At 37.9% G+C, this 27233-nt stretch overlaps 2 protein-coding genes across 7 annotated transcripts in view; one reads left to right on the top strand and one right to left on the bottom strand.

Moving 5' to 3' along the window:
• The window catches only part of clcn1 (chloride channel, voltage-sensitive 1), a 45440-nt gene extending 26620 nt beyond the window's left edge, over positions 1–18820 (top strand). The window contains exons 7-23 of one of the 3 annotated variants that reach the window (XM_015370716.1): positions 3587–3665; positions 5810–5935; positions 7545–7629; positions 7912–8013; positions 8723–8807; positions 9134–9289; positions 9423–9492; positions 9583–9693; positions 10068–10281; positions 10368–10501; positions 10576–10754; positions 12292–12376; positions 12457–12539; positions 12810–12854; positions 12965–13069; positions 15332–15418; positions 17815–18276. In XM_015370716.1, the coding sequence (XP_015226202.1) occupies positions 3587–3665; positions 5810–5935; positions 7545–7629; positions 7912–8013; positions 8723–8807; positions 9134–9289; positions 9423–9492; positions 9583–9693; positions 10068–10281; positions 10368–10501; positions 10576–10754; positions 12292–12376; positions 12457–12539; positions 12810–12854; positions 12965–13069; positions 15332–15418; positions 17815–18276 (2208 nt within the window). Of the gene's footprint in view, positions 1–1457; positions 1537–3586; positions 3666–5809; positions 5936–7544; positions 7630–7911; positions 8014–8722; positions 8808–9133; positions 9290–9422; positions 9493–9582; positions 9694–10067; positions 10282–10367; positions 10502–10575; positions 10755–12291; positions 12377–12456; positions 12540–12809; positions 12855–12964; positions 13070–15331; positions 15419–17814 lie in introns of all 3 variants that reach the window. The other 2 variants (XM_015370715.1, XM_015370714.1) reach the window with 2 other exon arrangements.
• A 5263-nt stretch (positions 18821–24083) lies between these two features.
• The window catches only part of fam131b (family with sequence similarity 131 member B), a 37661-nt gene continuing 34511 nt past the window's right edge, over positions 24084–27233 (bottom strand). For all 4 annotated transcript variants that reach the window (XM_015370792.1, XM_015370789.1, XM_015370788.1 and 1 more), the window contains 2 exons: positions 26195–26458; positions 24084–24713 (listed from right to left, as the gene is read on the bottom strand). In XM_015370792.1, coding sequence (XP_015226278.1) covers positions 24486–24713; positions 26195–26458 — 492 coding nt within the window. In that variant the 3' untranslated portion in view covers positions 24084–24485. The remainder of the gene's footprint in view (positions 24714–26194; positions 26459–27233) is intronic.

Here is a 27233-nt window from a genome sequence, read left to right on the forward strand (position 1 = left end):
CCCCACCCCACCCCCGCTCCAAGGTGTCCTGGTTTTCCCAAATGAAAATATGGTCACCCTATCTGAATGGATAATGCAAAGTTCCAACTTAAATCCAGCCAATAATCTGTGAAAATATTTAAAATAAGCTTTTTCGAAAGAGGCTTATTAATTAATGTTCTCATGCGCTGGATTGCTTTCTGTGACAAGTAATGCAGCCAAGTTTTTTCGCATGAATACCAAATGAACTTAGAACATAGTTTTTATTCCATAATTTTCCTACCCTTTCAAATGTATTTGCTGTTTGTATTGGTTTACTAAACTGAAAGTAGTGTGATGGCAGAATTTGCAAAGGCACTGTTACTTGCTGTGTTGTTTGTGCTATTGACTTTGTTTGAATGACAGAGTTCCCACTTAAAGGTCTACATTTTTTAATTAGTGAAACAAAAAAGAATGATTTGTATATACAATGGGTATTACGCTGCAAGGATAGGCCCAGTGAAAGTGAAGCCCTTTTTGCCAATATATTTAGGGTCAAAGACACTTATAGAGTACAGTAGGCATAGCCTGGAAGAATTTACAAGCTTGAGGACAGTGCCCCAACCAAAAAGTGGAGAACTTTATGTTGTAGAGCTGTTTAACTGCAGGGGAGACTGGTGCACTATACAAAGTAGATGGCATCTCAAAGAATGAGCTTTATGTAAAAATACTGTAGGAATAACTAAAGCCACAAATGGTTAAACCTTATTTGCAAATATGTTTCCTATCAGGTCTAAGCGAGATTAGATAAAGACAACATACATGTTTTTTTGGAGCTTCTGTCTCAAATTCCTTATTTCACCTAAAAAAGTGTATGTGATTAAGGTGGTATCTAATCCTGAAAGAGGAAGGGGCCAAATTTCCCGCAACATTGTGAGAAGCTTTTACAAGGAATCCTTAAATATTTGACCCAAGGTATTTCAGGTTTCAGTAAGAGGAACTAATATGCAGTGCAGCACAAACATTGGGTAGAATGCTGGGATAATCAAAATAAGGCAAACTTTAAAAACTTGTTTTTTTTAGATAGACTTTCATTTTGAAGATATATACCGGTAAACAACATTCCTAAAAGATTTCTGCAGCGGTTTGTGTTTTTAATGTTATCTTGTTTAGGTTGTTTTCTGCTGCGAAATCATTTCAGTTTGACCAATTAGTTTCAAATGGGAACCCTGTGATTTATTAACTGTTGTTTTTCCTGCCCAGCTCCTTCTTTCCCTTCCCCGTTTGTCTGATGTCTTTGTTTTGATTGTCTCTCACACTTCATATGAGTTGGTGTCTGTATTAATAGTATGACCATAATGTCTGGCATGTATAATAACAGTGACCTCCCATGTTCCTGTCTCCCTCCTCCCCACCCCTACTCCTCTTGCCGCTCTGGCTCGCCCTTGCTTGTCTGTGTCCCTCTGTCTGCACCGACTCTCTCTTACACCTAACCCCAGAATGACATCCATAACAAGGACCTGCTGGTGTGTGCGTGTGCTGTGGGAGTGGCCACCTGTTTTGCTGCTCCTATAGGAGGCAAGTCTCCCGACTCAATCACAAGCTATTAGACAGCTTTGAATTCCTTAAAAAAGAAGCATAAACATCTGGAGCACATGTTCAAAAGCTATGAGACTGTTGAACAGTTTAAAGTCTTTAAATTGGAAATGATAGTGCTGTTTCCTAGGAGGAAGTTACTCTGTTTTTTTCTTCCCAACATGTAAATAAATTACACGAAATATGTCCGTACTCATGTACAATTTTTCTACAAACTGCTCCCCACTTACACTTGAACTCTAGCCGAACATATCCACAAGCAGGTGTATTAATTCCCAATGTGTACTAGCAAATATAACACTGAGCTCCTGATAGCAAACACAATTTTCCTCAGGCACAGGAACTGTCAACAGAAGGCTTATGACTGTGAACCTTTTACTATATGAGTAATGGCATGTTTGTGTCTTTCGGACTAAGTAAATCTCATCCCAGTGCAATAAAGGAGAGAATTCTTTCATGGCAGGCTAAACTGTTATCCGTCAAAAATAAGTGCACCCAAAAATGAAGCAGCTTGTAGAACCATCTTAAGCAGCTGTACTGTGAATTACTTGCTTTTTGTCTTCCCTTTACAACTTTACTTTAGCTGTTTATGGACATCTCTCTATTTATTTTATTCTGGTCGGAAAATAATCTTTATTTTGACTTGACTATGGTAGATGCTCAGTTCTTTTCTTCCTCAGACATTCTACTGTATATTTCCCGCTTTGTTTGTTGACTCCCTCACACTCTACTCTACAATACTTCAGTATGCACAAGAGCAGACTCATATATAATGTAATCAATTCTTTTCACCTTGCGCATTGTGCTTGGCCAGGACATCCTTATAAAACAAATCAACAGTTTGCAAATGTGCAAAGGTCAGTCACTGAAAAAAAGATCCCCTCCATATCATTCCTAAGTCGCTTTACTTAATAGGTATGAAGTATATGTGCTAATATTTTCCATAGAAATATTTTGATATAATCATGCCAACTTTTTTTTTTTTTTACTTTGTTCTCATCCTACACTACCAAAGCAAGTTGTTCCAGTAGGCATTGGGGCTATTCAGATGTAGCTTTGAAAACAAAGGTTGTGCTGTATGGTAAAGAGAAAACTCATTTTCTTTCTCTGGCATCTCTCTCAAACTCTCCTTTTTTAGTATTTTTTTCCATTCTTTTGTTGTTAAGCCATATGCCAAATGATTCCTATAGGTTCTACCTTTGAGTGGTCTGGCCTTGTGATGAATTTGCTGGAATGCCCACTCCTGGGAAGGTTTCCAACTTACTTGAAAGTTTTGTTTTTCTCTGTACTTGTAGACAGTCCTTTCAACTATTTAACGGTACGTTTCAAGTAGTCTGGAAATAGATGCTTCCAAACACACAGGCAGTAAAACTTGCTCTCAAAGTCATTGCTGACGTCTTTCCACCTTGCTGCTCCAGACCAGCAAAATGCAAAACTCCCTGCATTTATAGAGATAGTCACAGGCTTCATATGCATCTAAAACCTCTTCTTCTAAAACCCTAATGAAGCAGTAATGCTGTGTTTAGTTTATGACTGTTTTAACAGACATGGAAATGTTCTTTCTTCCATGATAGGAAGTGACAATATAAGTGTGTTATTTAACCAGGACCAGCTATGAAGCCTTAATGTCTTTCTCTCCTGCTTTTTGTTGCATGGATCCAAATCTGAAAAGGATGTGGTCAACTGATACAGGTTTCCTGTTTAATATCTTCGTCTCTTTGTTTCTCTTTCTTAATGACTTATTCTGCAGCTTTATTAACCCTCTGTCTGTTTATATTTCTCTCTAGTGAGTGTTACTTATTCTCTTTATTCTGTTTTGCTTCCTCACTGTCACTGTTCTCCTCCCGACCCCCATGTGGTTCTCCATCCTCTCCTCCCCACCTTGATCTTTTATTTCTTCTCCCTCTAACTTAAAATTGTCCTGTCTTACTTCCTACTGTCATCCTAATTTTCTCCCCTCATCATCCCTTGGCTTTCATCCTTGTCTCACCTCTTTTACCCCCTCCTTCCCCTTTGTTTTCTGTGTCAGTAGAATCCATATGGTTACACAGATATACTGACAGTCGGCTGTGCCGTGGGGGTGGGATGCTGTTTTGGCACTCCGCTAGGAGGTACTGTACGACCTTCACTTTTTCACTTTTCCAGAACTGCCTCACCAACCCTCTTTCTTCGTGCTTCTTAGCTTTAGGTACACTTTAGATATTTTCGAAATGTGAATATTTTGTACAGAGGACTAAAAAACTTGATTCAGCCATTTTAGATTCTAAATGCAAAGGTTATATGTTGAAATAAAGTAATTTATCAATAAAAAAAAAAACAGTTTGGGAAATAGACATTTTTTTGTATTGTTTTAAAATTTATATTTTTATAACTAGCTAAAACTATATGTAAAACTATCTATAAAATACTGAAATTAGAGATATATACCCTTTAAATAAGCCTTGAACTTGAATTTTATTCTGGTCAAGTCAGCTTTAATTGAAATAGAGGTAAATTGTGTTGAATTGTATCATATGAACAATTACATACATACAGTAGACATTTTTGACTCATGTGCCTAAAAATAAAACTAGTTTTGGAACTAATAGAAACTAAACTAAAACTAAGCATTGTTAAAATAATAGAAGCCTATAAAAACTAGCAAACAAATTCTGTAAGCAAATTTAGTTAACTAAATCCAAAACTAGCATAAACTTGTTACCAACATAGCCAGATCTGCCCATTTAGGCAAGCTTTCACTGAAAGCAGGCTGCAAGATGCCCAAAGAGGTCTCCATAAGAGGACCTGCAGCTACAATTAGAAAGAATCTGCATAGTATTCATGGGAGGTTTGCAGAGAAAAACATTTGTGCTCTTGACCAAAATATAAACTTTAGGCTGAAACTTTGTCAGAGAAATTGTAGACAAAGATTGTGACTTCTGGAAGATTTTTTTTTATACATATTAGTTCAGAATTAATTTATTTGGACATGGTTGTTATAAAATAAGTACAGCTTTACATGAAAAACCATCACCTGTAAAGCATGGAGGGGGGAGTGTCATTGCTGGTGGATATTAATGGGGTAGATCCTGATCTCTCCAAAAGCACAAATTCTAGCATTTATTAGAGGGTGCTAAAGGAAAATGTACAAACATGAAAGGATTGGCTGAGAGTCCCGAACAGTCAAAGTGTTGATCTTTAGTTATCTGAGGTGCTGTTGATTGACCTGAACCAGATTGAATAAACAAAATACCCCTAAAACATCTCATAATTGAAAATGAAGAGCAGGAAAAATAACTCTCCCCTGGCTGACTTGAAACGCATGTAGATGGTTACAGGAAGTAAGAAAACCTTTTTTTTATATATATATGGATGGATATATATGGATATTTATATATATATTTTATATTTTTCTTTATTTAGTGTGAACAGGATTAAAGTGTTTTTTTTAAAGGAACAAATCACATTCTAAAAAAAAAATACTAAAAAATTTGGCAACAACTTTTTAAACATATTTTAATTACCAACTGAATATTTAAAAAAGTGTGCTAATTTATTTTACATTATCACAGCAAATTTCAAAGTTAGATCAGATCAGTTTAGACCAATCTTTACTAAAGAATGTTTTGAATATGATTTTAAAAAGTAAAATTTTGAAAAAAGAAACTTCCTAATAAATAATCACCTAATCCTTTAGCAGAAATCTTCATTTATAGACAGTATTCATGAGAAGAGAGAAGTGTGTGTTATTATTCAGTAGTTTTTGCTGCAGTGCTCTGCCTTGTACTGATGGCTGTGACTGCGGCAGCATATTTAAGCTCAGTGTTAGACGACAGAATGAATCTGGGACTTATTCCATGCCACTCTAAAAAGCTGATTATCTAAAATGTATGAAACTTCTGGACACTTTCAAATCCACAAATAATTTAAAACCTATCATATTCTGATCTTTAATGTTTTCCCAGCCTTGTGTTGAGTTAGTTTTGATTAATCAACAATGGTTTTTGCTTGTTTTGTCTGATTTTATTGTTTTTTTATTTTTTTGTTTGTGTGATGGGTGTAATTACTTGCGTCTGTGTGTTTGTTAACTCCCCATAATTCTCCTGTTGAGTATAATCACTGGCTTCTGGACTCATTCTGCTTTTCTTAGACTAATCTCTGTTTTTTTTTTACCTTTTCTTTCCATCTCCCAATTACCTCTCTATCCGTCCTTATTTCTTCCTGTCTTTAATTCCTCCTCCTTCCTTTATTCCCTCTTTCTCACCATCCTCACCAGGAGTGCTGTTCAGTATTGAGGTCACGTCTACCTACTTCGCTGTGAGGAATTACTGGCGGGGATACTTTGCTGCCACATTCAGTGCCTTCATATTCAGGGTTCTCTCTGTTTGGAACAAGGATGCTGGTGAGAAGCTAACTCCCCACGAACACACACAATCTGCTGAGGACAGACCACTGAGGTTGCATTTTATAAAAATGTGTTGAGCTTAAAAGCTAAGTGGAATTGTGCTACACTGAGTAGCACACAGATTGATTTTAGGGGTGCCCCTGATTTTTTGTTTTTTTGTCTGACAAAAGAAATTTATTCGAGGTTGATGTTTTTCATTGTTTGGTTATTCTGTTATGTGCTGCTACAGAAAATGTAAATATATCTTATTGCTTTGGTGGTACAGTACAAGTGTCATACATTCCCATTTAATATCTTAAGACTCCTTAAAAGCTTTAAATATGTGTGCACTGCTAGAAAGCAAAAAAAAAAAAAAAACAACTAAAACTTAAAAAGTCCAATAATTGCCTAATTCCTCTTATGTGTCCCTGATGGAAAAGACTTTCTGTCTTTGAACTGACTGAGGTTGCTTGTCTGTTCAGTGATGACTGAGACAACAGAACAATGCTGTAGTTGGCAGGCAAGGATTTAATTCAGGAGAATAGCCACCATCCTGCATCTGGCCTGGTTCAAGTCCTGTTAAAATAATCAATCAGCCATGTAGTGCAGAGTTTTCTACTCTAATGATTTTAAAATCTCCCACTCATTTTTTGATTCCATGTTTTAAACTGTTCAAATCAGCTGTGACACAGACAATTTCAAAAGCATTGCAGTACTTCCTCTCATAATCCCCCGCTAAGCTAAAGGCTATGTTAAAGTCTGACTTTGGAAGTTTCTTTTCAATCAGAGCGTGTAAACACATGATAAACACAAATGTAGAAAATCGAAGAAGAAACTCTTCTCATGCATAAAAAATGACTGTGTGCTCTGTTAGAAACATTATTTCTTATCAACTTGGTTCTTCCTTTCTTCCCAAGTTTTAGGCTCATAAGAATAAAACAAGGATGCCACTTTTTGAGCACTTTGAAAAGGGTAGAAAACTTGACCAATTTCAGACTTACAGATGTGTAAATAGAATGGAATAGAATAGAATAGAATAGAATAGAATAGAATAGAATAGAATAGAATAGAATAGAATAGAATAGAAAATCCATTATTGACCCACAGAGGAGACTGCAGCAAACATGGACCTTTAAAGTGTAAAAAAATTACAAAATAAGTGGTAGAGCAAAGAAAATAACAACCGTAAATAAAATACCGTACTGTATAGTGTTCAAACAAAATCAAACTATAACCAATAATTTTTGACATTTTATTTTGTTTTAAGATTTTTGTGTTACTGTTTTCTGCTGCCTTAAGTAAGATTTATGTGGGGTGGGAGATGTTTTGGTGTCATTCATTCTGAAGTAAGTTCAGCACAGTCTGTGGAGAGTTACAAAAATACAAAGGATTACGACCAGGTACAGTACAACAGCAGTGAATGGGGAGTCACTATTGGCATTTACATTCTTGCACCCTGTACAGTGCATCAACTTTAAACTTACAGACCTTTATTAACCTCTGCCATAGATGTCTCACTATAAGATTTCAATAGTAATGGCTTAAATGTTTTGCTCAGATATGACCTTTCTTTCCTCTTCTGTTGAACTCTTTTTGCAATTATATTATTTTGTTCCATTTTTCTCAGTCACAATCACAGCTCTATTTAAAACCAACTTCCGGATGGATTTCCCCTTTGACCTGCAGGAGTTACCAGCATTTGCAATCATAGGGTGAGGATATTTTTGAATAACATCTTGTTCTGCTGGTTTAGATAAAAATAAATATATGCCTTCTAAGGATTCTTTGTATTTAGCCTTATGTTCTTATCTATGTGAAAGCAGTAGAAAAACTATCACCTGACTTCTGCTTACGATATGCTTTTTGTACAGTTTTGCTATCAGAATTAGTTAAAAAATCACTTGATTTTTGTCCCTCTAGCATCAGTAGTTAAAAGATGTTCTCATTGTTGGTTGAACTAATTTAAAAAAATGCCAATTTTTTTCATGTTTTAGGATCTCATGTGGGTTTTTGGGAGCATTCTTTGTTTACTTAAACAGACAGGTGGTTCTCTTCATGAGAAGACCAACGGCTCTCACACGTTTTCTAACCAAACAGTAAGATCCCAGCACAGATTCAATCACACACTTGTAACACCATTTTAAGAAGAGTCTGCAACAACTTCCAGTAGTTTCTATGGCCTAACCTAGACCCTTTCCCTAACCTTCCCATCACTAACACATACCCAGCTGAACATCCATTCACACCTTAGTCTTTAACCTAAATCACGACCTACGGGAACTTTACCTCATGGGGACCAGTCGACATGTCCCCATAATGTAGGATGTTGCTGGAAGATGTCCATGTAGAAATACCAGTCCAGCCAGCCACACTCAAACATTAAACATGGGCTCATTTAGTCCTCAGATACTAGTGGAGCACTTGGCTCTAAAACTGCATTAATTCTAGTGGAGATGGTTTCCCTGAATCGGAAACCATTTGTGCATTAAGATCCAATTCCTCTTAATGTATTTCAGCTCTGCTCTCTCAACTCATCAGTCTCAGAAACTGGCCAGGAGAGCAGCAAAGCCTTAACAACCTTGCACCCAGTTATTTGCTCAATGGGGAGATTCACTTATCCTCTGAGACTATGCAGTCAGGGAACATTAGGCTTTGCCATTAGAGAGAGCTGAGCTGCAGCACCAGGAGACTCATACAGTCAGTGCCGGTACAAACACAGACTCTTGTTTAAATGGCATGCAGTGCGGATGTTGTCTGAGAATACAATGTACCTTCTCATATGTCTGTGTTTTTGTGTACTTGCAGCCGTTTGATCTATCCAGGTGCAGTGACGCTAATCATTTCAACCTTCACGTTTCCTCCTGGGTTTGGGCAGTTCATGGCTGGAGAGGTGAGACCAAAAAACTGCAGACTTTAGTTGACTGGGTTTGGTGGAGCTCGCTCCATCCATCCATCCATCCATCCATCCATCCATCCATCCATCCATCCATCCATCCATCCATCCATCCATCCATCCATCCATCCATCCATCCATCCATCCATCCATCCATCCATCCATCCATCCATCCATCCCATGAATTATTGTGGATTTTTTTAGGCTTAATGGCATTTTGATGACATAATAAATACTTTATAGTAAGACTTATTTTGTAATGCACTGATCAACATGGAGTTTCCAATTTTTCCCCCATTTTTTTTTTATCTCTGTGCTGATAGCTGATGCCCAGAGAGTGCATCAACTCCCTTTTTGACAATTTCACCTGGACCAAAATCTCCGACTCGTCTGCGCCTCCTGGCCTTGGTCGCTCCGCTGCATGGCTGCATCCTCATGTCAGCGTCTTTCTCATCCTGCTCCTCTTCTTCATTATGAAGGTATCTCCCTTCTCTCCTTATAAGTGCATACATAAGGTATATTTAACAAAACAGTGTAAATAAAGAAGAAAAGTGTAAATCTGCTTGGACTGACTGGGCTATATCCAACCTTGATCCGGCTTTTGTGCTGTAGTTCTGGATGTCAGCAGTTTCTACCACGATGCCTATCCCCTCTGGCGCCTTCATGCCAGTGTTCATTTTAGGTAAGAGGATTTTGTAAAGGGAGCGCAGTATCTCATGCTGAGCTTCTGTTCAATTTGTGTTCACCAGCGTACTTTATCTCTGTCCTCAAGGAGCTGCTTTCGGCCGCCTCGTCGGGGAGATCATGGCCACTCTTTTCCCAAATGGGATACTATTTGATGGGATAGTTTACCGCATCCTGCCAGGAGGCTATGCTGTCATTGGTTAGCATCTTACTCCACACATGTGTTTCCATGTGCCTTGAGTTTTTTTTTTATTGTAGATTTTACCAAATTTTCTATTTTGCTTTAGGTTTGAAAGTGTTAAAATTGTTTTAGAGATAAAATGTGATTGTATGTTGACATTGCATTATACTGTAGAGTAACTGCCAGGTTCTAACTTTCTCTGGTGCACATCTGACACCCACTAAAATGTATACATCAATCTCTTTCAAATCTTCTTTGAAGTTAAACAAATGTATGGAATAAGCACGTTTGAACGAGGGTTTCAGATATGCTCATCATCTCCTATCTGAATGGTGATCTTAGATTTTGAACTGATTTAAGTTAATTATGATTAATACTTTGGTTTTTGACAGGAGCGGCTGCAATGACAGGCGCCGTCACTCACACAGTTTCTACCGCGGTTATCTGTTTTGAGTTGACTGGTCAAATCTCCCACATCTTACCCATGATGGTGGCGGTCATCCTGGCCAACATGGTGGCCCAGGGTCTGCAACCGTCTCTTTACGACTCCATTATCCAGGTGAAGAAGCTGCCCTACCTTCCTGAGCTGGCACTCGGGCACATCAGGTGAATTTCAAAGCCTTTATTTTTTAGTTTCCAGCTGTCAATGAAAGAAACACTGCATTTATTCTACTCTGGCTTACTTTTTGCAGCAAGTATAACATCTTTGTGGAGGATATAATGGTGCGAAAAGTGAAATTTTTGTCCTCCCAATCCACTTTTCGGGAGTTAAACCATCTGTTGGAGAGCACAGCCCTAAAAACCATCCCGTTGGTTGACTCTAAAGGTAGGTGTGACCCACATCAGTGTTTTAGGCTCCTGGATTTTTCTTTTAAAGGCTTAGTGCTTTCCTTTCTGCAGAATCCATGATCCTACTTGGCTCGATTGAGAGGACGGAGCTTCAGGCCGTCTTAGACTGGTGGCTCTCTCCAGAAAGACGAGTCTTTGAAAGAGGTCCTAGCTCTCCAGGCCAAGGCTCCAAACTCAGCTGGGAGTCGTTCACTTTCGTAGATGAGGAGGGAGAAGAAAGCAATGACAAGGTAGAAGAAATATAATGCCATAAAAATCTTAAACCTGTTCGAGGATGTTTAAATTCTCATACAAGTTTAAACATTCTTATAGTATTGTGAGCTGGTTTGAACCAATAGAACCCCAGCTTTGCTCAAGACCTTTTGAAAATACTGGAATTAGGACCTTATATGCCTTGTTATTTCAGCTAAACTCTTATTTGACAAAAAAGTCCAAATACATACTTTGAAAGAATGGAAGACGGCTTCCGTTTGCCATTCCAACAGCAAGTCCTTCAGAGTGTGGTGTTCACAATCATTACCGCAAATGTATGTAAAGGGGCAAGGATAACCTTTACTTAGTTACTTAATTAGTTCATTACTTAGTTATTCTCAAAATGTTTTAGCAGGTTGAGAAGTGCTGACAAAGGTATCGACATCAGATGCATGGTTGAGATGCTAAAATCAAAGATTCAGCCTGTGAAAATTTAACCTGTTTATCAAGTCCCTGCCCCTGCTTGATGGGACTAATTAATTATTAACTGGGGCTGTATGTAGGTAAGTTTAATATTCCTAACAAATAGGTAAAAGGGTGTTTTTCTCTCTCTTACCTTCATTGTTATACTTTTATGATTGCTAAACTTTGCAAGAAGTCGAATCAACTCAATCAAGGAATATTTTTTTTTATACCTACTGTATGTTTGATGTGTGTAAAGTGTTTCTTCTCTGTTTTTCTACATTTCCATTGCTTCCACTACAGACAGATTAGTAAGATTAATTAATCTTAATTAGCTGAATGAAGAGTTTCTGTCAACATCAAAACTTTCTAGTCTTGTCTGATTCTCGACTGTATCTATGTGTGGACTTTGACTGGGCTATTTCAAAACATGGCCCAAACCACACTTCTGTAAAATGATGTTTACATGGAATACAAACATTCTGGGAGCGGATTAATGGTCAGCAATGCAGAGGAAGCATATTATGCAATGCAAATGGCCTGAATTGGGCAAATAGAGTGAAGCAAAACTGCAAATAGTGTGTTAGAAATGTGAATAGAGCAAAACAATATGTCTGGATTTTGGATTTCATCCATCTGAACTTTTCTTATACTTAGACAACTTTTATTGTCATTCTGTATATACAGAGTGTACACAAAACAGAATTCCGTTAAGTACAACTTTCCAGACAGTTAATGAACATTTCCATTCTATAAAGTGCAGCAGTGATCAAATGTAAACCTTTTGGGAGAAGAAAAAAATAAAACATGGTGCAAAAATGTCAATTTGTATCTCGTTATCCAATCAGGGATATGGTTGCGTCATGGGGAGAAGGAGTGCAACTCAGAAGCAGCTTTTTGCATTCAAAACCCACCCGAGGCGTATATGTCTTCCAAAAAGGGTCAGCAGGTTTAACAATGATTACATGTTTAGTTAGGATGAAGAGGTATCAGAAAAAAAGGTGACAGAAAGTAAATGTTGCTTAGTGGATGTGAGAAGAAATAATAATGCTTTAAACTGTAATCTGCATTGTAGATTGACCAAACATTCTCTGACCTTGTTGCAACTCTCAGACTGTATCTCCTGTGCAAGAAGGATGTAATGGACCCATCCCATCCCCCTCCTCCAACGAGCCCTCCACCAACCACACAGGATCAGGTAAGACAGCATTAGCACAGGTTGGCCCATCACATGTCAGTCCTTCGTCGCTGACGGGTGTCACCCTGCCTTGTTCTTAGACAAACGCAAGCTGTCATCTGTCAGGAGAACTCTTCAGAGACTTTTCTCCTCATCGTCTTCATCCGACCAGCCTGAAACGCAGGTTACTTAAGATCAAACAACACACACATCCCTTTGACTTTAAAAACTCAAAGCAGTAGGGCATCAGTGATCTGCCGTTGAGTCGGCAGCAGCAGCTCAGATGGTGTTATCAGTCCAGCTGACCTCACTAATATGAGAGCAGCACAGCATGAAGCATGTACAACAGGGCTAACAGCTTTGAAATAGCTGAAACCTTGAAACCATCAGGGGTATGTCCCCGAACTTCTCACTGGTCAGTCTGTCATCTGTTTGTTTCTCCCTTCTCCTTCAGAAAGACATGCCTCCTCCACTAACCGACACAATGTCCCCTGAGGAGGTACGGTATAACACCTATACACCATTCACACAGCCAACAAAGTGCCAATGAACGAGTATTTTGATCAATAATCCAATCATTTCTCTCTGTTTTGGTTTTGGTTGGTTCAGATCAAAGCTTGGGAAGAGGAAGAACTGGACAAGCCAGTTGATATGGAGCAAATACGCATAGATCCCTCCCCTTTTCAGCTGGTGGAAAGGACGTCACTGCACAAGGCGAGTGCAACAAAGAACACATGCACAATGATATGCACAATTTGTTCTCATTATAATGCCTAATTTTCAAAAAGGAACTCTTTAAATTTTCATACCAACTCCTCTCAAAAACAGACTCAAAAATAATTTTATTTAGGTGCCAAAAGTATAAAATATTTGAGAACAAAAAAAAAAAATACAATTTCCATCCATCCAGGTTAGCGAATATCTCCAGCAGTATTTGGATTCTTTATCATCCTTCTGCATTGCCTTTAGAAATCAGTCTAGCAACAGATATTTGAAACACAAGTGAGATCAAATTGAATTCTTTAAAAAGATGCAATTCATGAACAACATAATTAATTTAATTGACATAATTGACTCCTCTATCTTGTGCATGTGCTGAAAATATGTATGGCAGGAAGCCAAAAATATCAAAAAAAGCTTTAGTAATTCAAATTTCTATACATAAGAATGTTTGTACATGTTTATAAAATCCTACCTTTGACAACAGAAATCCAGAGTTTTTATTTTTTTTAAGCTTTTTACTAGTGTCATTGAACTAGCCATTAATTGGGTGGTAATGCATGGAAAGTCCTAGACATACCGGTTGCCTGTCCATCACTGGGCAACAAAGAGACACACAACCATGGATGGGGGCAGTTTCGAGAAACCAGTTAACCTGGTAGTCATGTTTGAGATATTCGGAGGACACTGGAGAACCCACCAGTGTGCAGTCCTAAAACATTTCAGGACCACAAATAAAGATCAATACATATTGAGAAATAAAAAAAACTTTAGTAATGCAGTTGCAGTCATGAATAAAAATCTATGAGGTGAAATAAGTGTCTCCAGACACATTTTTCTTCATTTCTCATTATTCCCTCTGAAGGTTAAAGATATGAATAAGCATATTGATATAAATGTGAACTCAAAGTACCAGCCTTCCGTTATGTTTATTTAACTATGCACTTATTGCCTTGCAAAAGTATTTATGTTTTTTTTAAGTTTTTCTCAACGCTGCAACCTCTCATGCTGAAAAATGGTGAAAGCATTATGCTTTGGTAATGTTGTTCTCTAACATACAGGGAAGTAGATCAGGGATAATGGGATCAAAGATGGAGATAAATACTGGAGGAAATCCTATTAAAAGATGCTTACATTTTGGAGACTTTGAATAGCTTAAAACTGTGACTGTCACAGTTTCTGCTGGCAAAGTTACAAAGCAGCAAAACACATTGGTTGGAACTTGTTAATTTCACTGATGAATAAAGAGATCAGCTTAGAAACTCACAGAGACTCAGGAATTACTGTGAAGTCAACATACAAACAGATAATGAGGGGGAAAAAACAGATTTATATACAACTGAGAAGAATAGAATTACATACAAAAACAAGTGATGCAATCAATGGAAAACACAAACAGCTGCAAACAATGACAACAGTACAGTAATGCCAAGCACAGGGCCAGTGGTTTCTGTTGAAGCACATGTACATGTTAAAAAATGCAGTCAAAGCTCAGACTTTAGAAACTGTGGCAGGAGTTGATAATAAATGTTCACAGTAGCTCCAATCAAGACTGGAATCTCTTTTAGGAAATGAATAAGGTACATTCACACATTCTCTGTAAGACTTTCAGCTGTAACTCCAGAGAAAAACATGTATTACAGACTCAGAGGTGTTGCAGCAAATCTACTTTAAAGTTTTAAACTTAATCATAATTTTGTAAAAACCAATAAATAGACAGGATCCTCCAAAAAACACTGATGCTGTTGGTTGTAAAATCACAAATTTATAAATACATGTACAAGGACTTAATGTATTATCAATAATGAAGAGACCACAGCGTGAATACAACTACCTTTTTTGGATAAAAGGTAGAAATACATTCTTGTGGGGATAAAAATTTTGCACATTTAAGAAATACTTTAAAACTATACCTATGATTATAAAATGAAAATACTTTTTTTTATCGAACACAATTTGTTTTTTTAATAAATCTGTTACACAAGTCAATGGTTTAAGATAATGAGGACCAGGTATGTTGGTTTTATGAAGATAGAGAGATGTGAATTAAGACATTTTGAACCACAGGATGTTTGCTGGAATCTCAGTCATAATGTTATTTAATGAGCTTAAGGCAGCAGCTTTATAGGAGTGTTATACAGTGTGTTTTACCTGTGGACAAGCTGTTTAGCAGTGCGATCATGCAAGCTGAAAACTGTCACAGTGCATGAGATTTATCACTGACTGGATCATGTTGTCCTTCCTGTCATTACTCAGACCCACACTCTGTTCTCCCTGCTGGGTCTCAGTCACGCCTACGTCACCAGCATCGGGAAGCTGGTGGGAGTCGTGGCGCTCAAAGAGGTAAAGTCACTGCTCATGCTTTCCTTTTGTGCTTCTTTCTTATCACCTTTCAGTGTGGCATCAGAATGAGCTCTGATGATCCTAGTTTGAGTGCAGCTGTGGTGCCTCTTCTATTACAACTACTTTATCTGTTTTTAAGCTTTTCACTGTTGTTTTTATCATGTGTCATCATCTTTATTTTGGCACGGTCTGTCTGGTTAGCAAAATACAGTTTTCCACCTTGGTGAACATTAAAGATTCATTCTATTCCATGCATTTCAGTTCATGGTAATATTATTAAAAAGTAAATCTATTTGAGTAGTTCCATTTTAAAAGTTATATATGTCAACAATTCATTTCACAAAGTGACACATTTCATGTTTATTTCTATGAATTTTAATGATGTTTTATTGAATTTTAATGATTTTATAAATACCCTGATAAATACCTGATTAACTAATGTTGAAAAAGCATTTCTTTAAACAGAAATCTCCCGTTGCTAAATAGTGCTGTACTTTCCGGACTATAAGCCGCTACATTTTTCCACTCTTTGATCCATGCAGCTTAGGTGTGGCTTTTCTGTGGATTTTTCCTTATCACCAGGGGGTGGATGTCCAATTTGGAAATAAAAAAAGAAGGGGCTGATTTTTATTTAGCACAAGCACATAGTAGCAGCAGACTCGACGGAGAGCAAATGTCCCAAATTCACTAATTTAGAGATTTTAAAGGCATTAAAGCAATGAAGAAACTGTAGAGCTGAAATAACGTTTTAAAAAAAGCCACATCTTTCATTAGAAGATCTTATTGCCTGAGCCAACTAACAAACGCTAGCATTCTTCTTCATCCCTAATTAAGGGTGATATATAGAGCTACCCCAACTGGTTTGATGGGGGACCATTCAGTAGATATCAGCCGCTTATAGTCTGGTGTGGCTTATATATGTACATTTACTTCTTTTTTTTTTTTTTTAAGTAAGTGAGTGAAGCTTATAGTGAGGGGCGCTCTATAGTCTGGAAAATACAGGTAATTCCATATACTATTTAGTATTCACAGTATTCAGTAGTTGCTTGATGATCCTTCTGCTTCAACTACTGCATCAATACAGGGTGGCAAAGAGATGATTAGCTTTGAAAGCCAGGTGGCTTTAATTGTGTTTCTCAACTCCCATTACAAAGATGGGACCAGATCATTATATAACACTATAAGTCATTATAGCCAATTCTCAAATCAAATCACAAGTCAAGACTGAACAGACTTAAGTTGGGTCTAAGTTTTATTGTTTTTATTTTCAAGTAGGTTATAATGACATGAGGTCAGTTTTTTCAGTATTTTATCTTTACTATTAATGAGAACATCAAGTCATTCAATTTAAAGATGTTCAAGTTGGACCTAAAACACATTGAAACAGCACCAACAAACACTGGTGTCTATTTAATTCTAGGCTAGCATCTCCTTCTACTGAACCAATCACATGACAAAGAACATTCTGTATTATGTAACTTTGCTAAAATATATCTTGCCATTTGAGTGAGGGCTTGAGCCATGACAAAAACTTTGTTTAAAAAGGTAACAAATAAATACATATAAAAAGTACTTTATATTATTATTTAAACAATAGGGCAGCAAATAGAAATAAATAACAATTTTGTGAACAATTCATGTTACTGAATTCATACTACGATACCTGATCCAGCTAATGAGTCAATATCGCAGCTGGTTTCCGATCCAGATATCGGATTGGTGCAGTTCTAAAAAATTACATTTTGCTTAGAATCATAAGCTGTAAGTCAGACACCAACTTTAGAGTCATTCTCATTTACTCCAATAAGAAACAGACCACTTATTCAACCTAAAATATCAGTCATTTTTAAATGCCTCGCTGCATCCCCCTAGACATTCAATAAATCACATTATTCTGAATGCCATATCTTTCATTACTTGTGCATCCTTTTGTGCCATTCTTTTTCCTTCCACTCAACTTTCCTTCAATATGTTTTAACTGAGCAGCCTGTGAACAACCAGCTTCTTTAGCAAGCAGCTTTTGCAGCTTTCCCTCCTACGTACGAATGGTGACAATGACGTTTCTGTTGGATAAAGTTTACTGTTCTTCCAATGAATGATTAACCCCAAACATTACAGACGTCTGCATTATTGGTCTTGGCACATGTTTAGATAGAGAAACTATTAGTTATAGACATAGACATCAACACTACCAGAAATAACACTGGAAATGCCTTCCTCTGTATATGAGTCTGTTGTACATAAACGTTTTACATATTAAATTCATTTGCTGACATAAATACATTTTAAATCAGCCATTAAACTTTACATTTAAATTGTGTTTCCCATCTGCTTAGATATTCACCTTTCTGATCTCATCTTCTCACTTTTACTTTTTTTCTCACCTCATCTTACAGTTACAGAAGGCCATCGAGGGCTCTACTCGCAGCGGTGTGAGGCTTCGTCCCCCTCTGGCCAGCTTCAGAGATGCCAGCAGAAAAACAAAGAAGCACCAGCCTCCCTCCTCCACCGCCTCCTCACCCACACGGGACAGAGACATGTGGGGAGAGGGGAGCAGAAGAGAGAGTGAGCTGCTGAGGAGGGAGTCCAGGGAGGATTCCCAGGGAAAGACTGTATCTCTTAGAGGAGCTGCGGGGTCTGAAACAGTCCCCTCATCTCCTAGCAGTGCGGGAAGCACCAGTGGAAGCTCCACCAATTCAAGAGGAGCTGAAGGAGTGTCTCAGGGGGATCCGTCCCCTTCAACATCCACCTCCTCCCCTTCTCCTCCTGTTTCCCCAGTGTCACACACAAGCCAGGTCCTGACACTGTCCTCCCTGCAGGAGGAGAGGGAGAGTGAAGAGTCGGATGAACAAGTATAAGAGGACTGGATGAAATGATGACAGACCTTTACTTGTTTAGTCATTTTACTTTTCTTCATCAGAGACAGAGCCGCAGTCTGAACAAAGTCGGGATTCAGGATTCCTGCAGCCCTTAATGACTCTCAGCCACCAGGGCGAACTGGTTTATACGAGCCTATCTTGAACTATTTAGTCCTGGATAGTTTTTATTTTGTTCTATTTTCACAGAAATCTCACTTTTTCCACTTCTGAATCTCAGGTGCCTTCCTGTTTCCTCACACAAATCACCAATGTTTCGCCTCCAACCATAATCAGAGGTGAATGGCTGAACGTTGTTTGTATCCAAATCTGTTCACTTCATTATGTACATGTGAGCTGCTGACCGCTATGAACTGTGCAATATTGAAGTAATACTATGTACCTATTAACAAATAAATTAATTTGGCCGAAAGGTCAAATAGATCATGCATTTAAAGTTTACTGAATCAAAAAGCTATTTAAAAATCTAAATTAATTTATTCATATATTTCCTGTATGGTTATTTAAATCATTGTTACAAGTTTCTAATCTGTAAAGAATAATAAGTTCTTATGTTGTCTATTAAGCTGTTTGAGTTTAGAGCTGAGTTGGTGTGCTGTGATTTTTTTTTTCTGACACATAGGGCTGGAAAGCATTTATTGCTCATGAGATCCAACAAAAAGTCTTAAAGAAGCAGCAGACAACTCAATAAATACTGTTAAGGAACACCAGAAAAACACTGAAACACCTTAAAAACATCTGAAAAACTGTTGCCCAGGACCAACTTTAAAGTTTATTGCCTATTTGAAGCAAATTATGGTTTTATATCTAACTCATCAATATTGATAATGCAGTTATCCTAATAGAGGGGAGCCTGTTTAGTAATACTGAAAATATTAACCTTTTTATGAGGTATGTTAAGCTCCTGTGTCTCTATTTTCATACCAGTTCTGAAATCTAACATTGAGGGATCATCTTTAAAGTGTGACACATCATTGTGGACAAATAAGAAACACCCAAAGTTCATGTTAACATCCATCCATACAGCTTCTCCCACTTATTCCATCAGGGTCCTGCTGGGCCCAGTGCCTGTCTCCAGCAGTCTATGGGCAACAGGCAGAGGATAAATAAAATAAACAGAATACAATCTAGCAGGGTGGAGAAGTATGAATTTCCAATCTCAAAAATAAAAAAGGAAACCCTGCCTGTTCGGATGTGTGTATATGTAGGCTGATGAAGCATCTGGTGGTGGTAAAAACTTTAAATGTAGTGTATGAAGTGTTTTTATTTGACGTGATGCATTTTCTAAAGAAATCCTCTTTTAATTATGAACTCATTATTCACCAGAGCAATAAGAAAATGCTTGAGTATTTCCCTTCCCTTCAGGCTGAGCTTTGTCACGTTTTACTGTTACAAGTCATTCTAGTGACAGGTCAGGGACTCCCTCCCAAGGTGGATTAGATGCTTACAGCTGTGGGGTAGGCTTCAACCCCCTCTTTGAAAGGGTGATTTAGCCATCTGATTGGTTTCCATGAAATGCAATATTATCACCTCAATGTGTTACTTGAGATACGAGCTCAATGTTACAAAAATGGCATTGCACTATTATTGTTGATTATTAACGTATTGATTTTAATGAACTCAAATGATTTTGTCTCCATCATGAGTTTCTTAAGCTTTAGAAAATGAACATCGACAGAGACGCTGCAGCTTCATTTCAAAACAAAACCAAAAAAGACATACAATATTTGTCAGAGTGAAACTAAACAGAGGTTGGTTGTGTTTTAGTTTTCTTTGTAACTTTATGTAAACTTGTCAACTACTGTGGTGAGCCTCCCATACCCCAACAGCCAGTGAGGTAAGTGAATACTATCACATTACTTCCAGCCTTTGAGTATACAAACACTTTTGTGTTGTGAAGGTCAACAATGTGTTTCAGGCACTGAGTCCTCTGTGAGCTTAAAAAAATAAGCCATTTATCCCAACGGAGGGCATTTGTTGTTTATATTCTCCTGACACACAGTTCCTGATAAGGATGGAAGAGGAGGGCTTTTTGAAAAGCACGGATTACACTGCTGCCAATTCCTTGTTGACTTCTTTTCTCCAGTGTCTGTCAGTCATAAATAAGTCGAGCAAAGACAGAAACAGATAAACAACTGAAAATGTGTTAAGGCTCAAGAGGAAAATAGAGGAAACCCCTGAGATTGTAATTATTTACAGCCTGTGAGAAGAGACACACACGTATCCACAAAAAAGGCAATTTGTTTCATCTGTTTATTTGCTCTTTCTCCACCAAAAAAAAAAGTAAAAAAAAAAAATATGAAAGGAGGCTGGTAGAAGCGCCAGAGAAGGTGAAGGAGGCTGTGACGTGCAGGGAAAAGGAGGGGAAAGAGAGAGATAGCTGTAGACAGCAGAGGGAGAGGAAACCACATGGAAGAACTAAGCAGTGGGAACCTTTCAATAAGCATGCATAGCTGTGTAATCAGTCACACTGCCTTGTGTAAAACAAATGCAGATGTTTATAGAAGTCATCTGATTTTCTTACAGCTTTTTTTATACAGCCGTTTGTGCGACACAACTCCAAATTTGATGTATCAGATGCTTTCAAACCCTCTTTGTTTGGTGTGAAGAGTTTATATTTCCAGGCAGTGACTTTTTCAGAAAGACGTATGACTTTTTTTTTTTTTACTGTACACATACAGACGTACACACGAATACAAGTATACAGAACGGACAGAGAGGCAGAGAAGGAGAAAGACAGAGAATAGGAGGCAGATGACTCCTATTTGACCATGCTGCCTTCAGAGAAGTTACTGTAACTCATCAAAGACGGCAGTGAAATTACACCCAGAAAAAAAAAACTGGAGGAAATCAAGTTAGGTTTCCAAAGATATGATCAGTAAACCTTTAACATCCAGAGAAATATATTTGGTTTCATGTTATTTCTTTATTCATTCATCAAGATAAACAGATTTTCTTAAAAAATAAAGAAGAAAAAAGCAACAAAACTCAAAGAGAAGCAGTGTCTTTTCTGCAGCTTTTATTCTGAAATGCCTTTTTTAAAGTAAACAGTAAAGCCCCAAAAAGCTGTGAGGCTTTAACACTTAACAAAAGCCTCAATCTTTAACTGCATTTTATCTTAAACCTTAAGAAAAAAAAGACACTGCTCCTAGGTGAGTCAAAATCTACTTAAAATAATAGCCTCTGTACATCATCATGGTGTTTCTCCCTGCCAAGTTATCATTCAATAAATAAATTAATATGTGTCATGGTGTAAAGACTTCTGTTTGTTGTTGGTTTGAGCTCTCAGAAGATGTGGTCACATCTTCCCAGAATACATTTCTGACTATAATGCCTTGCAAAAGTAGTCACTGCTAATGTCAGTGTATTTTATTTGGATTTTATGGAATAGACCAATGCAAAGTTCTGCTTTGTTGGGAAGCAGAAGAAACAAACGTTACCTTAACATAGGCAGATTTTTGACCAGTCCGCCCTTAAGAGTAATTACTGTAAATATTGTTTTAACAAATAAAAAAAAATTCAGTAAAGGCTGACGCTGATGTTTTCAAGTCTTTTTCATATATTCTCCAGTTTGGACTTTGACTAGGCCATTCTATAAAAGACTTGCCTTCATATAAACCATTATGCTTTCGTTCTGGATGTATTAAACGTACATGCAGGAAATCCTTTATCTTGCTGGACACTAGAACTCTGCCGTATCTCAAATCTTCCCAACCTCTAACAGGTTTATCTCTATCATTGTTCTATATATAGCTCCAACAACATGACGCTGCCACCATTGTGTGTCAGGCTGGGAAGGAGGTTTTTAAGGTAATATAGACAATTTTAGTTTTCTTCCGCACACTTTTTACATCCAAGACACAAAGTGTTTTTTGCCTCATCTGACAGGGACACCTTTGTCCATGTTCACTAGGTCCACCACATATATTCATAAATATTTATTCTTCTCTTTCCACCTTTCCATAAAAGCCAGATTTGTGTACTTCATGACTATTTATCATTTATCCTGTTGATGCATTCTTGCCCTGAGCTGTGGATCTCTACAGCTCCTCAAGAGCTACCAATGAGTTTCTCGTCTGCTTCTCTCCAGGTCTATCATATTTGACCATTTTTAGAATTTGTGTTTAAAAGGTGTTCAATTTGATGTTCAAAGCTTAGGATTCCCACTTAAATTTAGTTCAAGATTTCTTGGTTGTAATGTGACACAAAGTTAACAAAAGTTTAAGGGACATGAACACTTTTGCAAGGCAGATTTCAATTATTTCATATTAAGAGCTGCCATATTATCAGTCTCTTATCTCTGTGCAGAATGGAGGTCAAAACCAGAACAAAACAAGCCAGTTTACAGCCCTGACACCTATCCTAACTGATACTGGAAGGGATCTCAACAAGGCAGTAGAAAAATAAATATTGTCCCCCAAACATTGCATAAAGAAGCACTCAATAAATAAATCCATTCAAGTCAATAAACTGCAGGTTTTGTCTTCAAAATCTCTCACAATCCTCAAAGTGAGAGAAGGTGTTTCCCAGACGGTATAAAGGTGCGAGCACCGAGCAGACATGCGCAGTTGTTTAACTTCCTCTGCTGCTGCGAAACATGCTTCCTCTTCCTTCATTGCAAAAATTTAAATCAATGAAAAAAAAAAAAATACTCCTCACACATCACCACCACGCCTTGAGGGAACTGCTTTACAGCAGCAAAGATGAGCAGGAAGACATCAGTCTTGTTTCGCCTCCAGTCTTCAGTCCTGTTACCTGAATGAGCTCAACCAGCTACTAGGTTTTAGTTTGATTGATTGCTCTGTCCTTTTCTTATTTAACTGTGCAGCAGTTAACAAAACAAACAAAACAAATAAGACCCAAAGAGGCATAGAAAAATAAAAAAAAATCATACTTTAAAAGAACAGCCGTGACAGTGACTGAGAGGCAGTTTCTACACACTATATTTACATCGTAATGGCAGAGCTGGACTGTTCTGTTTGTTTCAGTGTTTTTTCTGTGTTTTTGAAGGCCAGTGTTTCCTCTGCCTATTGCTGGTTACAATTTAGATATTTCCATGTCCATGTGTACGATGTGGGTCTAAGTGACCCATCAGTGCTCGTGCACCAGCCCGCGTCGTCCAGTACATTCAGAATAGTGGTCAACATCCGCAGTGTGTCAGGATCTATGTGAAAATAAACAAGCAGCTGAGCGTTCCTGTGTCATGAAGCGACTCGGGTGGTTTTGGTTGTCACAGCAGGAACTGCATTAACGCCAGCAGTTCAAAGGCAAACTCTGATCTGCTGGATTGCTTTAGTGCAAAAACAAAACAACACACCAACAAAAAACCCAACTAAAGCCGTATATGCAGCCGTCTCCATCAGGGAGCTCCCACCTGGGATTGCAACAGTTCAGTGCAAAGTCTCTTACAGTGCTGTATAGTTACAGGTACTCTGTGGTACTCTGAAGGACATGCATACAGAGAGACAGAGTAGGAAGCACGCTATCTTACAGTACAATCCTCTTCTGTGCAGGGTCGGGTGTGTGCAGTCAGCGGGGCCCGCTCGCCCCTGGGTTGTGCCACAACATTGCAGTAGAATTTATTTGGGAAGAGTCAAACTGCATTTCACTGAAATGCTGATACTTCTTAAAGCATCTGGGAATCGCTTGGGCTCCTTTTGGTAACATAAGGGCGCACATGTTTGATCCAAGAAGAAGATGGATGTTTTAAGTAACAGCTGTAAACAGAGCAGGTCTCCCTCAGGAGACCTCCAAGATCTTGTCACACACTTATATATTTCTTATTGTTCTTTTTTTTTTTTTTGCTTATTACAAAAATTGTTCTGCTTATTATGCTGATTTATGTGAGATTTTTATTTTTTATCATAAGACAAAGACAGGGTTGGGTTGTTGGTCTTCAAAGTAAAAGCATGCATGAATCCATTATCTTCCACTTCATCACAGTCTCTGGTTTCTCTCCTCCTCTGCTCTGTTTTCACTTTACTTTTTAAACCTTTGGAATTACAAAAGACAGAGAAGTCCTTTGCAGCGTGATCTCATGTCTCATTGTGAGTCATTTTAAGGAATTCACTGTCAAACCAAAAAGTTTTCGATACCTGAAAAGGAACGGATTAATAGATATATATTGTTGCTCGTCCCTTTGCCGACTCCCAGGTTAGTTTGTATTCAGGAGTCTTAGGATGATATGGAGCTCAGTTGGTGGCTGTGGAGACAGGTGGCCCATCCTCCCCTTCCTCCTCTTCCTCTTCCTTTTCCTCCAGCGTCTGAATGAGACCCGAGGTGACATCGGAGGCCTTCCGCTCTGTGATTGGCTCTGCAGGCGGTTGCCCCGGACTGCTGCCTCCAGAGGCATCTCCTTGTTGTGTGGGTGGAGTCAACATGGCTGACTCCTGCTCCAGCGCCAGCGCTATATCTTCTTCCTGAGCAGGTCAGGAGTAAAGGAGGGAGATTATATATATATTTGCATATAATGGATGTGAGAATACCTGGTGCATTTGCAGCTTAAATGTACTTTCATCATGTAATCAATTGTTGTTTCAGTTTGCACAGAAAATCATATGGTATTTTTAGGGTATTTGAAGTAATGAAACAAAGTTGGGCAGATTTTTTTGAAGAGAAATAAAAAATAATGCTTTTTTGCAAACAAAGGTCTAAAAGTTGTGGTATGCATGTCTGTTTAGCTTCCTGATTAAATACGTAAAATCAAATTTAGTGTTTATCGAAGAAAGTGTTTCAGGGTTTGTCTCCGCCTGTTTTTAAGCATTTAGAGATGGCAATTTCTGTGTATTTTCTCCATAAATCAGCTAAATCTCAGACAGAATGGCAGGAGAGTGTTTGAAAACATCAACATTTAGTCCCCTTGGGGGTTTCACCATGGAGATGATGTGTTCAGGCTCAAAGCTTTTAGTGTCTGAATCAAAAAGATTTTGACCACATCTGACCAAAACACTTTCTTCCACATGTCTATTGTGTCTACTTCATGGTTTGCATCAAACTTAAAACATGACTTAATGATTTTCTTCCTATAATGGCTCTTGGATCTCTTTGCCTTGCATGCTTCTCCAATAAACACTCTTTTTGTCGTTGTTGTAAACTCAGCTGGACAGACACTGAATTGAATGGTGCTTGGTGATTTTTATTAAGCAAACCCTGCTTTGAAATCATCATCTTGTCTCCTAATCAGCCTGCCGTATTTCTAGGTCTTCATGATGCAGTTTGTTAACTAATGTTCTCTAATTCAAGTTAAGTCTGCTAGTTGTTAGACTGTTGAGGGAATATTATGTGATTGAATTTGTTTACATTTTCATTTCTTTTATTTTCATTCTCAGTTTGCCATACAGTAAATGCTTAAATTTATTCAGAGGAGTTTTATTCATCTTTTCCTAGACTTGCAAAATTGAGCAGCACTATATGCACAAAAATTTACTGCAACGATTTGCAATCTGTTTATTATGCAGATCATCTTTACAGATTTTGATTCTCAAAAACTTTCTGTAATTACATCTGAATTAAACAGCCTTTTTTAAATGATTCTGCAGGAACAGCAGAAACTAAGGATGTTAAAAATTAAAATATCAAGAGAAAAATTCAAACTAGTTAATTAATCAAGAAGAAATCGGACCATTTTGGAGGGGGTTTTTTTTTTCTCAAGGGGTCTCTCTTCAAGAAGGCTGAATGGAGCAAATTCAATAGGATTTATGATTGTAAAATGTATGGAAAGAACTTAAAAGACCTTTAGGGAAGACTGAAAAAAAATTGAGCAGGAAAAGCTGAATGTTGTGATCTATTTAAACAGAATCAACTTTTATTTGTTCATTTTTTCATTATTTACAATCAAGCACATAAGAGGGATATACCTACAATCCATTGGATAGTATTTCACCTTGACTTTTATCCTCACCTTGACCTGCTCCTCCTCCTGCTGTTCCAGTAGCGGGGAGTGGTCGGTTCCCACCACCTCCTCTCCTGCCGGTACACACAGGCCACTCTCAACCACCGCCGCTACTCCCATGTAGCCTCCGGTTTCTGTCTGATAGGCCTCCATCTGCCCCGTGTTCCACAGATCAACCAGAGGGGGGTGAACATGGTGAACCAAACTGTGAATAGTGCTGTTGGGTGTCGCCTGCAGAGATTGGCTGGCACTGTGCAGCCTGTGGTCCAGAGCCTGGAAGCACAATGCAAACATGATCAGGTGATGAAACGTGGGAGAGGTAAAGGAAAGTAGATTAAATGCATCTTGTAGATTTAGTAGTCATCTTAATAGTTAATATAGTCATTTAAGAATTGATAACAGAAATGATTACTTTTTTATCTTACAATATCTTGGAAATGTATTCCTACACCTTTAGGTTATCCACTATATGTCACAAAAAAAACCTTTAAACTCCGATTTATATTTAAAAATTCTTATGTGAGAGACCAATGGAAGGAAAATGATGCATAGCATCCTAAAGCTTTTTCAGCTAAAACTGAAAGGTAGAGCTGCATTTGTGTTGACTTTAATATTCTCGTTACATGTGTAAACATTTGCCTGGGTTTTTTAACTCCTAGGGTAAATCCAGCTTTTCCATGAAGACCTAAGAGGTTTGATAGAGAATATAAGGGTACAAACAAGTTAACTTCAACAAATACAGCACAGAAGTCAGAGTTTTGGAGAAGATTAAAGTAGGTCTAGGTTATAAAATCATATCTGAGGCTTTAAACATGTCATTGAGAGTTCCACTCTTCATCTAAGTGAGAGAAATGAAGGGCATAAGGGTTAGCTTACAGAGACATAACTGTGCAACCAAACAGACTGTTCAAACAATAAAGAAATTATTAAGAGAGGAGGAGCAGAGCTGCAGAGATCCACAGTTGAGGTTGAAAAATTTGTTGATAACTATTTAAATAGAAGAAAAATACAGATATGAGACAAAGCCCTGTTTGAAGGTTTCTAAAGG

This window comes from Cyprinodon variegatus, unplaced genomic scaffold (assembly GCF_000732505.1).
Source record: "Cyprinodon variegatus isolate N-32 unplaced genomic scaffold, C_variegatus-1.0 Scaffold48, whole genome shotgun sequence".
NCBI classification, from domain to species: Eukaryota; Metazoa; Chordata; class Actinopteri; order Cyprinodontiformes; family Cyprinodontidae; genus Cyprinodon; species Cyprinodon variegatus.